The sequence below is a fragment of the Heliangelus exortis genome, chromosome 23, assembly GCF_036169615.1.
Source record: "Heliangelus exortis chromosome 23, bHelExo1.hap1, whole genome shotgun sequence".
NCBI classification, from domain to species: domain Eukaryota; kingdom Metazoa; phylum Chordata; class Aves; order Apodiformes; family Trochilidae; genus Heliangelus; species Heliangelus exortis.
The window spans coordinates 6,350,351-6,362,916 of NC_092444.1; the positions used below are offsets into that span (position 1 = coordinate 6,350,351).

A 12,566-nucleotide genomic window follows, 5' to 3' on the forward strand; every position below is an offset into this window, starting at 1 on the left:
CCTCTGCTCTGGCTCCCCAAGGATCCAGCTGTGCAGGAGCTGTTGTCCAGCCCTCCACAGAGAAGACAAGGGTGCTTTCTGTAATTTTATGCTTTTTCTTCCCCGTTCTCCAGAACATTCCCCTCTTCCCAAATTTCCCTGGCATGAAACGCTGCCACTCTGAATTAGGAGCTGCTTTGCAGAAGGCTTGGGAAGCTCCAGGGAGGGAACCCCACAGACCCTCAGCCCCCCTGGGCTGGGAAGTAGGTTATGAGGATTCCCACTCTCTATGTGCCAGCCTGGAGCACAGAGCAGGGAATTGTCCAGCTCATTGAGGAAATCTGGGACATAGCCAAGAATAACACCCCTACCTCCTAATCCCTGCCCTCTGGGGCTGCAATCCCTGCTGATAATTCCCATTGTTGTGCTCAGGGTCTGGCTGAGCCCGGGGCTGGCAAAGGGGGCACCGTGTGCCCAGGCTGAGCTGAGCTGGGACCTTCCTGAGCTCCACGGTGAAGGATCCAAGGCAAAACCAAACCACCTCACTGTGGAATTTTGGCCACTCGGCCAATTCCATCCGACAGAGCTGAGGGGGGAAGCAGCAGACACCCCTTCTCCCGGGGCTGCTGAAAACTTGGAAGCTGCAGCCCGGGAAAATCTTGGCGTAGAGCTGGAGATGGGAAGTGCCAAGGGAGTGCTGGCTGCCAGGAGCTCCTCCTGCCTCTCCAGGTTTGTGATCCCTCCCTGAGCAGGGTGCTGGGCAAAGGGTTTCCCAACACCCAGTGTTCTGCACAGCTATGGGATTGCTATGGGATTGCCATGGGATTGCCATGCTCCCCGGGGGTACCTGGCTCTGAAAAGCAAGCAAAACCCTAGATGAGAAGATAACTGTCTCTCTGCAGCAGCATTTCATCACTGCCTCATTACTTTGGGTAGATGAGTAGCTGGACTTCAATGCTACCTTTGTATTACTAAATAATCCTATTTTCTTTTTTTCTTTTTTTTTTTTTTTTCTTTTTTTTTTTTTTTTTTTTTTTTTTTGAGGGGGGGTTTGAAAGATCATCATCTCCTTAAAAGAAACAGCTCTGAGCCTTAAGCATTGCAGCTCTCATGCATCTGAGGTGCAAAGTTTGGAGGCTTTGGGTGCCAGAGAGAATGAGGTTGGCTTGAGCAGGAGCCTCAGGCTGGAGAGGTGGAGCTGGGAGCAATGCCCAAACCCAGGGGTGTGAGGAGCTGTGCTGTTAAAGCTGGGCTAGATCAAACATCCTAAAAAGCACCCTGAAAGCCTGGTGAGAGTTTGGTTTTCTATAGCAAACCTTCAAATCTGTGGAGTATCACATTCACCTGAAGCTACAGAGGGCAGGAGGAGAGCAGTGAGTGAGGCAGAGCCAAGGAGAGCACAGAGGAGAAATTAGGAACTTGGTTGTGTTTCTGGAGGAAAAAACCAGAGCCAATATTTGATATTCAGTGGCAGGAGGAGAATAGTGGGAAACAGCAGTGTGGTTATCAGATTTCCATGCAGAGGGGGTTGTTGTAGCTGGTTGTGCTGGGGCAGGAGGTGTGTGAATGCCCGAGGATGTGACCCAGGGGGTTGATTTTGCCTGAGCCCCAAAGCAAAGTGCTGGTTTGGGCCTCTCCAGCCATTCACAGGGAGTACCTGCTCCTTCCCACCTCTGATTTTGTGCTTAGGTCTTAAAGTTCCAAATCTTCTTTGAAAATGCCTTGAGCCATGCTAAACCTTGGCACTGCCTTTTCTCCTACCAGGAGGAAAACATCACGTTCCTTTCCTCCCCCCACTCCCACCCCCCCCCACCTCATTTTTTTCCACGAAAGCCAAAACCAAATCTCATCTTAAGAGGCTTGGTGTCTGCCTGAGGATGCACTTTGTGTTTGGAGGTTGATGGTTCACTCATTGTGCTGGGAAGTGGCTCCAGCTGGTGAGGTGGGATCCGCAGCAAATCCCAGTGCTAAGCTGCTCTTGGCTCCCTCAGCTCTCTGCTCTTTCTAGTAAATCTGCACCTCTGAGCCAGCAGCTTTATTAGGATTGCCAGGTCTGTCTTTTGTAATTTCAGCTGGTTGAAATTATCCCCTTCTCTGGATCCTGGATGGGACAGGAGGGTCCCTAAGGCAGGTGACCATGGCACAGGTGGCACTCGCAGTGCATTCCTTTCTGGGATGCATCAGCTGTAACCTGTGGGTCCCACTGCTGCTTCTGGCTCAGGGTTGTCCCCAGGGCAGCCTGGGCTGAGTGGGATCTTGGGACAGACAAATGGGAACTGCTGGACCAGGTCCTACCACAACATCTCTTGCACTGCGGGGACACGAGAAGCTCTTCTTGCTCCCTCTTATCTGCTCTGCCACAGCTCCTGTGGAATGTATCCCTGCCCCATCCTATTGTTCTTGGATTTTGGTACAGTTTGTTCAATGGAAGTGAAAAGGGGAAGAAAAAGGGGGAAAAGAATGTAAAGAGAAAATTGGCCAGCAACACAGCTATCTCCAGATCGGCGAATAGGGAGAAAAATTCATTGTCTGAATCATTTAATGGACTTAAAAAGGAAGATGGGCTCTTGTTCTGCATCCTTACACTTTGACAAAGCACAGCACACATGACAGCATCACTTGTTAACAACATTTCTCCTTTTCAGATGAGCATTTTCTACAGGAAATATAAAATACAGCACCTGCATGTCCTGAGTTCCGAGGAATAGACGTTTCACTGGGAAAACATCCTTGTTTGTGGTTATATTTAGATGATTTGAAAAGGTGGATTTCAGAAGCCTAATTGAGCATTCTCTGTCTCTGTGTCCATTTTACACTTCACTTGGTGAGAACAGAGAAATGGGGCTGCTCAGCCTTACTTACAGTTTAGCTCCATTTCATCCTCTGGCCCATTCAGAAGGTGACGCCAGCTCCCCAGGAAAGCTCAGCAGAGAGGTGGGGAGCAGCTTCTCCTGGCTTGTTCCTGAAAGGTGCCTCTCCTGTCAAAATAATTAAGTCCTCTTTCTTGCCATGAGATCTGGTATGATTCCACACGAGCTCTTTGCTGATGATTTGCCCCACTTGTTGACTGGAAAAGCAGAATTTCTCCTGGGCAGCCTCACTCAGCCACTTTAAGGAATCCCTTAGGTACTGCCTGGAGTATTTTACTTCCTGAATTTTGAGAGCCTGTGTGTAGCCTCTGAGTATTGCATTGCCAACCAAAAAAAAAAACAAAAAAACCCAAATCTCCTTTCCAAACTGTGGAACACTTTCCAGCAGTGTTTTTATCACCCCCCAACTTCGCTCCAGAGCTGCAGGGACTTCATCAGCAAATGGGCATTGGTGAGGGCAGGAATATTCCCATTCCTGAGCTCAGGAATTGTTCTCTCCCTCCTCCTTGCAGCTGTCTGCAGCCTCGGGGTTTGTTTCAACGGAGGGAATTGTGCAGAGGGATCCCCCCAGCTCTGCCACTGCTCCTCGGGCTTCCAGGGACCCCGCTGCCAGTACGGTGAGCACCCTCCAAATTCTGCCTTTTATTCCGGGGGTAAAAAGCAAGAGATGCCTCAGAATTTTTTTTTTTTTTTAACTATCCCAGTCGCTCTTTTATCTGCAGGACTCCAGTAATCTGCCCTCTGCTTTTTTTTTTTTTTGGCCGCTGTGATGTTTGGGGGAGCGGGGAAGGAAATGCTTATCGCGAGTTGGTGTGCAACACAGCTCCCTCCTGTCCAGAGCCTTTATTCCTGGCTGCCATCAGCACGGGGATTTGCTGGAATCGGAGAAGGAAGCTGATTAAACTCGGGTCAAAGAAAGCAACCCTGGGGTCATGGCTCAGCCTGGGGGTTTGTGGCAATTGGGCTGCCCCGGTTGAGCTCTGATGAGCCAGCTCGGTGGTGTCTCTGGCTCGGCTGCATTCGGGGGCTGCTAAGCTGTATTTAATTAACCTTCGTGCAATATACAAACTCTCTCTTGAAGCTTATAGAGTTTCCTGTGTTTGGTAATTCAGAGATGTTGTGATTTGGTAACGTGATAGTCTGTAGCAAGCAACTGCTGGAAGCTGGGATGGTTTTTCCTGCCGGTGCAGGGAAATGTGGCTGGTCCTGAGAGGAGCATCTGTGCCCTTCTTCTTCCCTCTCACTCTGCGAGGTACAGGGCAGCACCAGTTATTCACATTCTGAACTTATAACAGCAAATTAACAAATAAGACCCTTTTTTAAATCATCCATAACTTTCTATCTTCCTTCAGACATGCTGCTCCTTGCTCTGGCAGGGCGGGCAGTTTGCACAAGCAGAGGAGTTGGCATTGGGATAGTCCTTGGCAGGAGGTTTTTCTGCAGAGCCTGAAACCCTGGGAGTTAATCCTTTGGAGCAAAGTCTGTGTCTTACCCAGGGGCCAGAGCCCAGGTCTGGCTGCTCCAGCCCGGGAGGAGGCACAGAGGCTGCAGCTGCTCTGGCTCATTTTTCATGGTGCATCTGTTCTAAGGAACTTTAATTGTTGTTACAATGTCAATTTAGAAGTGCTTAAAAGGCCTTTAAGTCACATTCAGATAATACCTTTAAAGAAAGAGGATTCTCTCTGTCACTGTGGGTCAGCCCAACCCCAGGTTTTAAGGAAGATGAAGAGGCTGCTGCTGGCTATAAAAACAATTTGTAGTTTGTTTTGCTTTTTCTGTTTCTAAAATAATTGCCCTGCAGACACAACAGGAACCGGGATCCCAATTCCTTATCCTGGCAGTGACACACAGCTCTCAATGGGCTGAACATTTCTTCCCTCTCATCCTCTGCCCCATCAGGATTAGAGCAGGGATGATGCTCAGGTCCATGCACAGGGTCCCCAGGCTCATGTTTGTTACAGGGTTAGCTCGGAAATAAACAAGCTTTGAATTGTCCCTGCAATCTTTTTGTCACAGCTTCTCTCCTACAAATTTATCAGATTAATCAAATTTATCAAAGAGATGTTGGGTGTCTTTCTGCACAGAACCTGAGAGGCAAAAAGCTTTTTCCCATTTGGAAATATTCAGCAATTCCTGCAATTATAATTGGTTGCAGCTTTGAAAATAAAGCACACATTTCTGAGACCCCCAAATATTATATATATATATTTTTTTTTTTTTAAAGGGAAATGACTGGCTTATTTTGGAGAGGAAGAAAATACATCTGTTGTTCCACTGGAATTACCCCCCTTGGACCAGGGACCTGAAATTGGTGCTTTGGGTCTTAAAAGGTCAGCCTGGGGATGGCTGCAGATCAGCTTTCACTTTACTGCCCTGCAAAACTTTTTGTTCTCTCAGTGTATTTTACATTTATGGTGATGTTTTGGTTCATGCCTCTGTCTGAAACCTAGAAGCAAAGAACCAAACTGCAAAAACAGGCTTAAAAAACAATAATAAGGAAGAGTTTTTGAAGCTTACTGAATTTCTGGCCTTTGTTTGGAGCCTTTAAGGTGTTACTTAAAATATGTTTTTAGCAGCAGCTCAGAGGAGCTCCTTATCTGACACTTTCATCTCTCCTGTACCTGTCACTTTTTAAATGGATGCTGCAACCCTGGATACCTGTGCTTGGGTCTTTCCCTCCTGTGTTTTGGCAGAGGGCTGGGGATGGGCTGAGCTGCAGCAGAGGAGGGATGGCCAAAGCTTCCCAACTTCCAGCTAAAGGAAGGAACAACCCCAAGCTCTCGGTTTTGGAGCGAGCTCATGACAAGCAACAGGGAAAAAATGTGCAATAGAGTGGATAAACCATTCCTCCTGCTGCTTACCCTCGGTTTATAAAGTGTTAATTGTTCTTTTGCCTTCCCAAAGAGCAAAGCTGAACAGGGAACATTCCTCTGCCTTTGCAGCCTCGAATTATTTTCATTCTCCAGTGATTTAGGGTTTGTGCTCAGGGCAAAACCAAGCCCCTGCCATCCCCTTCTGCTGGGACAACACTTCCCTGCTCCCAAGTGTTTGTAAACATCACAGAGGGGACAGGGTTGTCACTTGAAGGGCTGGAAGGAAGGAGATGGCTGTTTGAGAGCCCAGCCCCAAGCAGGATGAGCACACCCTGAAATCCCTGCCTCGGGACTTCCACCCTCTCCCTGGTCTCCTGGGAAAGGGGCAGAAAACTCCATGTGAGGGCTACCAACTCCTGTCCCTTGGCCACTCCTGGGCACAGACCCCAGGGAGCATTTTCCTTCCCTGCAGGTGAAGGGACAGGAGTCCCTGGGGGGACTGAGCATTCTGCTGCATCTTCTGAAAGTTTGCCTGGCTTTTGAGTTTTGTGATACCCTTTGTTGCCATCCTGATTCTGGGCAGATGTTGCTCCTGAAAAACTCAAAAATACAAATGAACTTACTGTATTAGCTCTGGCTTGCAGGAAAGTGACTTTTTTTAAAAAAAAATAATCTGTTTCTTGGTGCTTTTCATTATTTTTAGCGTTTTCCAAAAAGCCACAGTCCTTGCCACAGAGAATGTGCTGACTGAGGATATGGGAAGGTCCCAGCCACAAACTCATCCTTCCCTTCATCTGAATTTCTTCTTGACTACTGTAAATTATTTTTCTTGGTGGATACTTTTCCCAACACATTTCTGGTGGAAATCTAATTGTCTGAATTCTCACCTTCTCTTCCACTCTTAGAAATACTCGGGGTGGTTTAAATTCTGGGCTGGTCAGTTCCCATTTGTGCTGGATTTTAACTCAAGGATGGGAGGCTGGAGGCAGCTTTGGGCAGAGACACATAATGGTTGATCAATGAATGATTTTTCTCCTCTATAAAAGAAGCTGTCCTGGTATTTGAGGTGACAAGACCTTCTTGGGAAATACAGCCCCAAACTGGAACTGTGTGTAGGCTGGAGAGTTGGGCAGGGAGAAACATGATGAAATTCAACCAGGGGAAGTGTAGAGTTTTGCATTTGGGGAAGAACAACACGATGTCCCAGTATAGGTTGGGGGCTGAGCTGCTGGAGAGCAGTGGAGGTGAAAGAGACCTGGGGGTCCTGGTAGACAAGAAGATGCCCATGAGCCAGCAATGTGCCCTTGTGGCCAAGAAGGCCAATGGCATCCTGGGGTGCATTAGAAAGGGTGTGGTTAGTAGGTCAAGAGAGGTTCTCCTCCCCCTCTATTCTGCATTGGTGAGGCCACACCTGGAGTATTGTGTCCAGTTCTGGGCCCCTCAGTTCAAGAAGGACAGGGAAGTGCTTGAAAGAGTCCAGCACAGAGCTACTGAGATGATTAAGGGAGTGGAACATCTCCCTTATGAGGAAAGGCTGAGGGAGCTGGGTCTCTTTAGTTTGGAGAAAAGGAGACTGAGGGGTGACCTCATCAATGTTTTCAAATATGTAAGGGGTGAGTGTCAGGGAGATGGAGTTAGGCTTTTCTCAGTGGTGACCAGTGATAGGACAAGGGGTAATGGGTGTAAATTGGAGCATAGGAGGTTCAAGTTGAATATCAGAAAGAATTTTTTTACTGTAAGGGTGACAGAGCCCTGGAACAGGCTGCCCAGGGGGGTTGTGGAGTCTCCTTCACTGGAGACATTCAAAACCCACCTGGACACGTTCCTAGGCGATGTACTCTAGGGGGCCCTGCTCTGGCAGGGGGGGTTGGACTAGATGATCTTTCCAGGTCCCTTCCAACCCCTAGGATTCTATGATTCTATGATTCTGTGTAGTGTCTGGCTAGGGTGAAGATGAGGGATGTTCTCATCTGGGGGATGAGAACAGCCTAGAGGGAAGGAAGCTGCTCCCCAGCCACATTCTGGGGTGTCATTTCTCTTGCAGAAATCTGTGTCTGATCTTATTGGGATCACTTTTTCTTTTCTGGAGAGAAATACAGACACGCTTGGTTTAAAGGCAGGACTCTCTCTCCCTGCCAGACTCTTATCATACCTTTCAGCATGGGATATTTGTCCTGGCCAGCCCAGGCCAGCAGCAATCCCCTGTTTACCCTGGCTGGGGTGCAGGCAGTACCCAAGCTGTCTGATTCCAGGGGTGAGATGCTGTCCTTCCTGCTCTCCTGAGCTGTTGAAAGTGATAATGATTGGGAGCTCTTCTCCTGCATTAAATCATCTCCCCAGGGCTGCTCCAGCTTGGTCTGCTCTCCATCGTGTTGACCCTTCTGGGTTTCAGCACCTTTTCCCTCGCATCTCAGTGGCTTTTGATCCTCTTTTTGCTGTCAGGGTGGAGACTTCTCCTACCTGCCCTGAGCAGGGGTTGCTGGAGCAGAAAACCAGAGGCAAAGCTTGAGCTGAGCAGCATTACAGTGACTGCAGAGGCTGCTTCGGAGCTGAGGAAGCAGCTGGGTTGTCCCCAACTCCTTCATTATCTCCCGTGTCTGGTAGATGAAAGGGTTGTAAATGGAGTGTTGGAGGTTTGGTTTGGGCTGTGCCTCTCTTGAGGAGCTCTCTTCATCGAGCTTGGGTGTAAATGACCTTTCTGCACAGGGCTGGTTGCTGAGAGGGAAGGAGGGAGGGGGTGGCAGAAAGCCTGGGCTCTGCTCCAAGCCTGTGCTGCCTTCCCAGGGACCCCCAGACCACCCAACATTTTGGGCTCTGGTCAACTCCAGGTACCAGGGAAGGCAGCAGAGCCCCAGCCCCTGCATGCTGAGGGGTCCTGTTTCAGGGACCATCCATCCGAGGGACAGGGAGCACAAAGGCTGCTGTGCCTTCCATCTGGCACTGTAAATCAGCCCCTTGGCTCCTGAGCCAGAACTTCCCGGCGGGTTGGGTCGTTTCAGCAACACTCAGGCTTTGGGGCTCTCCTGTGGGACCTTTCCTAATTAGCCCGGCTGTGTTTTGAAGGCTCGGCCCCAGCAAATCTTCTTTAGCTCTGCACAAAGGAGAGGTCAAGGGTAAGCAGGCAGGGCCTGTGTGTGATTTTGGGGCTGCTTCTGCAGGACCAGCTGAAATGGCTTTGGCACCGCTTCGGGATCCCCTTCTTGTCTCTTCCCTTTGTAGCACTGCCCTCATTTACACGACCATTTGCCGTGGTGTTGTTTGATTGACTAATGACCCTCTTTCTCCTGCTAATCCCCGGGGGCTGCTCAGTTGGAAGCCTTTGCAGTGTGTGCGGGAGGGAGCTGGAGGGGATTCCCAGAGGGAAGCTTGGAGCCACGAAGCTCTGGAAAAGTGTCGAAGTCAAAATGGGAAAGGTTTGGCCTTTGGAAGCAAAGGAAAACCCCTCGCAGGCTCTCGTTGGATGCGGGAAGCAGATGGTTCTTGGTGCAAGGGAAAGGCACCACGGGTGGGAACGCTGGTCCGGACCCGGGTGACTTCCCAGCTCCAAGGGAACCCCGGGATGTCAGGGTGAGAGCAACAAGACCTTGTGCTCCATGTTTCAGGGCTTTCCAGTCCACGAGGCCGATTTAAAATCCATTTGTGGGCTTAAAGAGCAGCAATTGTTCTTCAGCTGTCAGCTTTTTGGAGAGAATCCACTGCTCGTAATACCGGGGCCACGTTCAGCCGAGCCCTTCTGCAGCGCCCGAGAAGTCCCAATATTTCTATTTATGAGCAGCCTCCTGCTACAAAGGTTTGGCCTTTTCCTGGGGAGGGGAGCAGAGCCTGAGCTCAGCAGAGGTTCCTCCCAGCCCCAGCACTGCCCAGGGCTCTGCCTGCTGGGATTTTGCTCCTTCTCTGGCTCAGGGGGCAGTGGAACAAGGGCTCTGCTGTGTCCTGCACTATCTGCTTGTCCATCAGCCAGCCCCAGGCATTTAACAGCTGGCAAGCAGGTAGTGCTCAGCCCTTTGAAACAGAGAGGAAACAAGCCAAGACTATGGAGGGGTTTATTCAGTTTTTGGGGTTTTTTTTGGTTTTTTTTTTTGTTTGTTTTTTTTGGTGGTGTTTTTTTTGGTGGGCTTTTTGTTGTTGTTTTGTTGGGTTTTTTGGGTTTTTTTTTTTTTTATTAAATAAACCTTTTGTGAAGTGATTTTTGAAGAGAAGGGAAAATGTGCTTTAGCTGGGTTTCCACTGGTGGGGAGCTCAGGTCCAGCCTCCTCCTCAGCCCTGCACCCCCCCACCAGCCCTACAAAGCTGGATGTGAGTGCAAGGCACTTACCCTGGGAGTGACTTTGTGTGACTGGAGTTTCCAGAGGTGAACTGGAGTACAGCAAACAGCCCTTTGGATGTTAAAGTTAAAGCTGCCCAGCTTCATCCCTGAGTGATGGGGCAGACACAGAAGCAAAACCATTACTGACACGTTTGGTTAATGCACACCATAGTGGGGAAACTTTTGAAGGTTTAGTGCATTCAAAACGTGGCTTGCTTCATTCTTTTCAAGCTTTCCTTGGGTCAAAATCAAGAATGAAGGATTTAATTTAATTGAGTTGAACCTCATTTAACAAAGGTGACAGAAAATGCCTGGCTCAAGCCCTGCAGATGAGGTGGAGCCCTCTGCTCATACAGGAGAGAGGAATCCTATTGCTGACACTGCACCAGCTGGGAATTTTCATAGAGATCTTTATTGCTTCTTGCCATGAGATCTGTCAGGGGTAAGAAAAGCTTGGAAGGAAACTACTTGTGCCACCTGGAAGAGACCAAAGCTCCACTTTGTTCTGAGGGATTTGGACCTTGGGCCAAGGATGTGGGTTTTCCCTTTAGTGAGGACTGAAACCCCTCACCCCCCCCCTCCAGGGTCCCCTCCTGAAGGATGACAGTGCCAGCACCACGGTGATGTGTCAGGCCCTGCTCTAATCTCCTTTCAAGGGTTTCCACGGGTGTTTGCAGCCAGCTGTGACCAATTAAAAAAAAAAAAATTGTGTTGGCAAAACCTCAGCGAGTTGCAGAGCTGAGCCAGGGGGATCGGGGAGCTTCACGTTTTGGAGGGTTATGGAGTCTGCCCTAAGTATTTTCTTCTCATAAACCATCTGGCTGGAAGCACAGAGGTGAGTCAAGGGATATTTCTGTAGGAGAAGGGATTATTTTCCAAGCAATGAAAAATACTGCAGAAGAAAAATGGGCCACTGGGATCCCATCGTGTAATTGGTGAGAAGAAGAAGAAGAGGAATTCTCCAGACTGGGTGCCAAGCAGACAGAATTCGTGCTGAATCCTTGGATCCTGGCTGGGAGAGGACAAGCCCATCCCCCAGGTGCAGGTAGCCAAGGGCCATCCCACGCTGGCCACCTCTCAGCCTCCTGGCTGCCTCTTGAAGCCCAAGGGGTCTGAGGGGGGTGTGGGATGGGGTGGGGAGGGGACAGGAGGAGCTGGTTCCACCACGAGAGGTGGTTCAGGGGGTGCACTGGGGAGGGGAGGGCAGAGCAGAGGAGACAGGGATTGCTGCAATCCTGCCAGGAATGTTCAGAATTCATTTATGCTTGAATACAGGGTCAGTCTGTAATAAACAGCCAGAAGGTTGTGCTTTCAATTTTGGGGTTTGGAAAGGTTGGATAAAACTTTTTTTTTTTTTTTTTTTTTTTTTTTTTTCATATTTCATCTTCATTATGGGCTGCCTTCTCCAAAGCATCTGTTTATAGCAGGTGATAACATCTGTGAACCAGCTTCTGAAACCCTTTATCAGCACCTCAGCCACAGGACTCCCTTAATTCTCACTTGGTTTGTTGTGTTGCCCTCTGTTTTCTTGCCTGTGCCTCTGGTCTCAGAGCTACAATATCAGTGTGTAACCGTTCAAAAAGAAGCATAGGTTGAGATTCCAGTCCTTACAAACACTTTTTTTTTTTTTCCCTCTGGAAAGGTGCTCCGAGGATTAATTACTGAGAGCTCAGTGAGGCAGGGAGGTTCCCTGAATCCCTGATCCAAATTCAGGTGCTTGTGCATTCCTGTTGCACAATGTGTTTTGTTTTGGTTTTTTTTTTTTGCTCAGGCTGGAGCCTGAACCCAAACTAAGTTGGTTGATAGTGGATGGAGGAGGAAAAACCCCTCTGGGAACTCCCCCAGACAGGTCAAGGGTGGCACCAAGAGTTTAGAGTCACTTTTTACTGAGAAGTATGTTATAAATAACCAGTGAAAAATGGTACTTCTGGATGGTAATCATTTTCCTGAGAATGTAGAACAGGCTCAGGAGTTTGTGCCTCAGCCCATGCCCCAATCCTTGCAGGAATCCAAGCCTGGCCCTGGCTTCTCTCTATGGTTGCTGCTCCAGTCCAGGAGCAGGGTGCAGGGCTCCAGGCCACCCATCCATCCCTGGGGCAGATTTCCCAGCCCTGGTGTTGCTGGATTCCTCCCAGCCATGCTGCATTTTATGGGATTGCAGTTTCTCATGGTTCAGAGTGCACACCACGTGCTGTGTGTGCCTGGGCAGAGGTTTTCTCTTTGCACCATGCAGGCTCCATGGGGCCTCTGCCACCTCTTTACATCCCCACTGGCTACAGGGACACTTGGTAGACCCTCAAGTCTCCAGAAACTGGCCAAAAAAAAAAAAAAAAAAAGGGTTCTGCGGGCCAACAGGTGGTTTTAGTTTGCTGTATGAGGATGCACATTAACTTTCTGTCTGCCAGGCAAATCAAACCCTGCCTGGATTTGAACCCCCCCACCCCCAAAGCAGCTGCCAGCCAAGCCCCTTCCCCTTGGTGTCTGGCAGGCTCAGATGCTGGGGCTGATGCCCCTTTGCTGCACTTGTGGTTTATTTTCCATGGATTTTGGGGATGGGAGGTGAGCAGCCCTGCAGGACACTGCTCACTGCTGCTCCTG

The 12,566-nt window shown here is 49.3% G+C and overlaps 1 protein-coding gene across 1 annotated transcript in view; it reads left to right on the forward strand.

Moving 5' to 3' along the window:
• MEGF6 (multiple EGF like domains 6) overlaps window positions 1-12,566 on the forward strand; it is a 75,367-nt gene that overhangs the window by 10,722 nt on the left and 52,079 nt on the right. Inside the window, exon 4 of the mRNA XM_071766746.1 lies at window positions 3,362-3,466. Within this exon, the coding sequence (XP_071622847.1) occupies window positions 3,362-3,466 (105 nt within the window). The remainder of the gene's footprint in view (window positions 1-3,361; window positions 3,467-12,566) is intronic.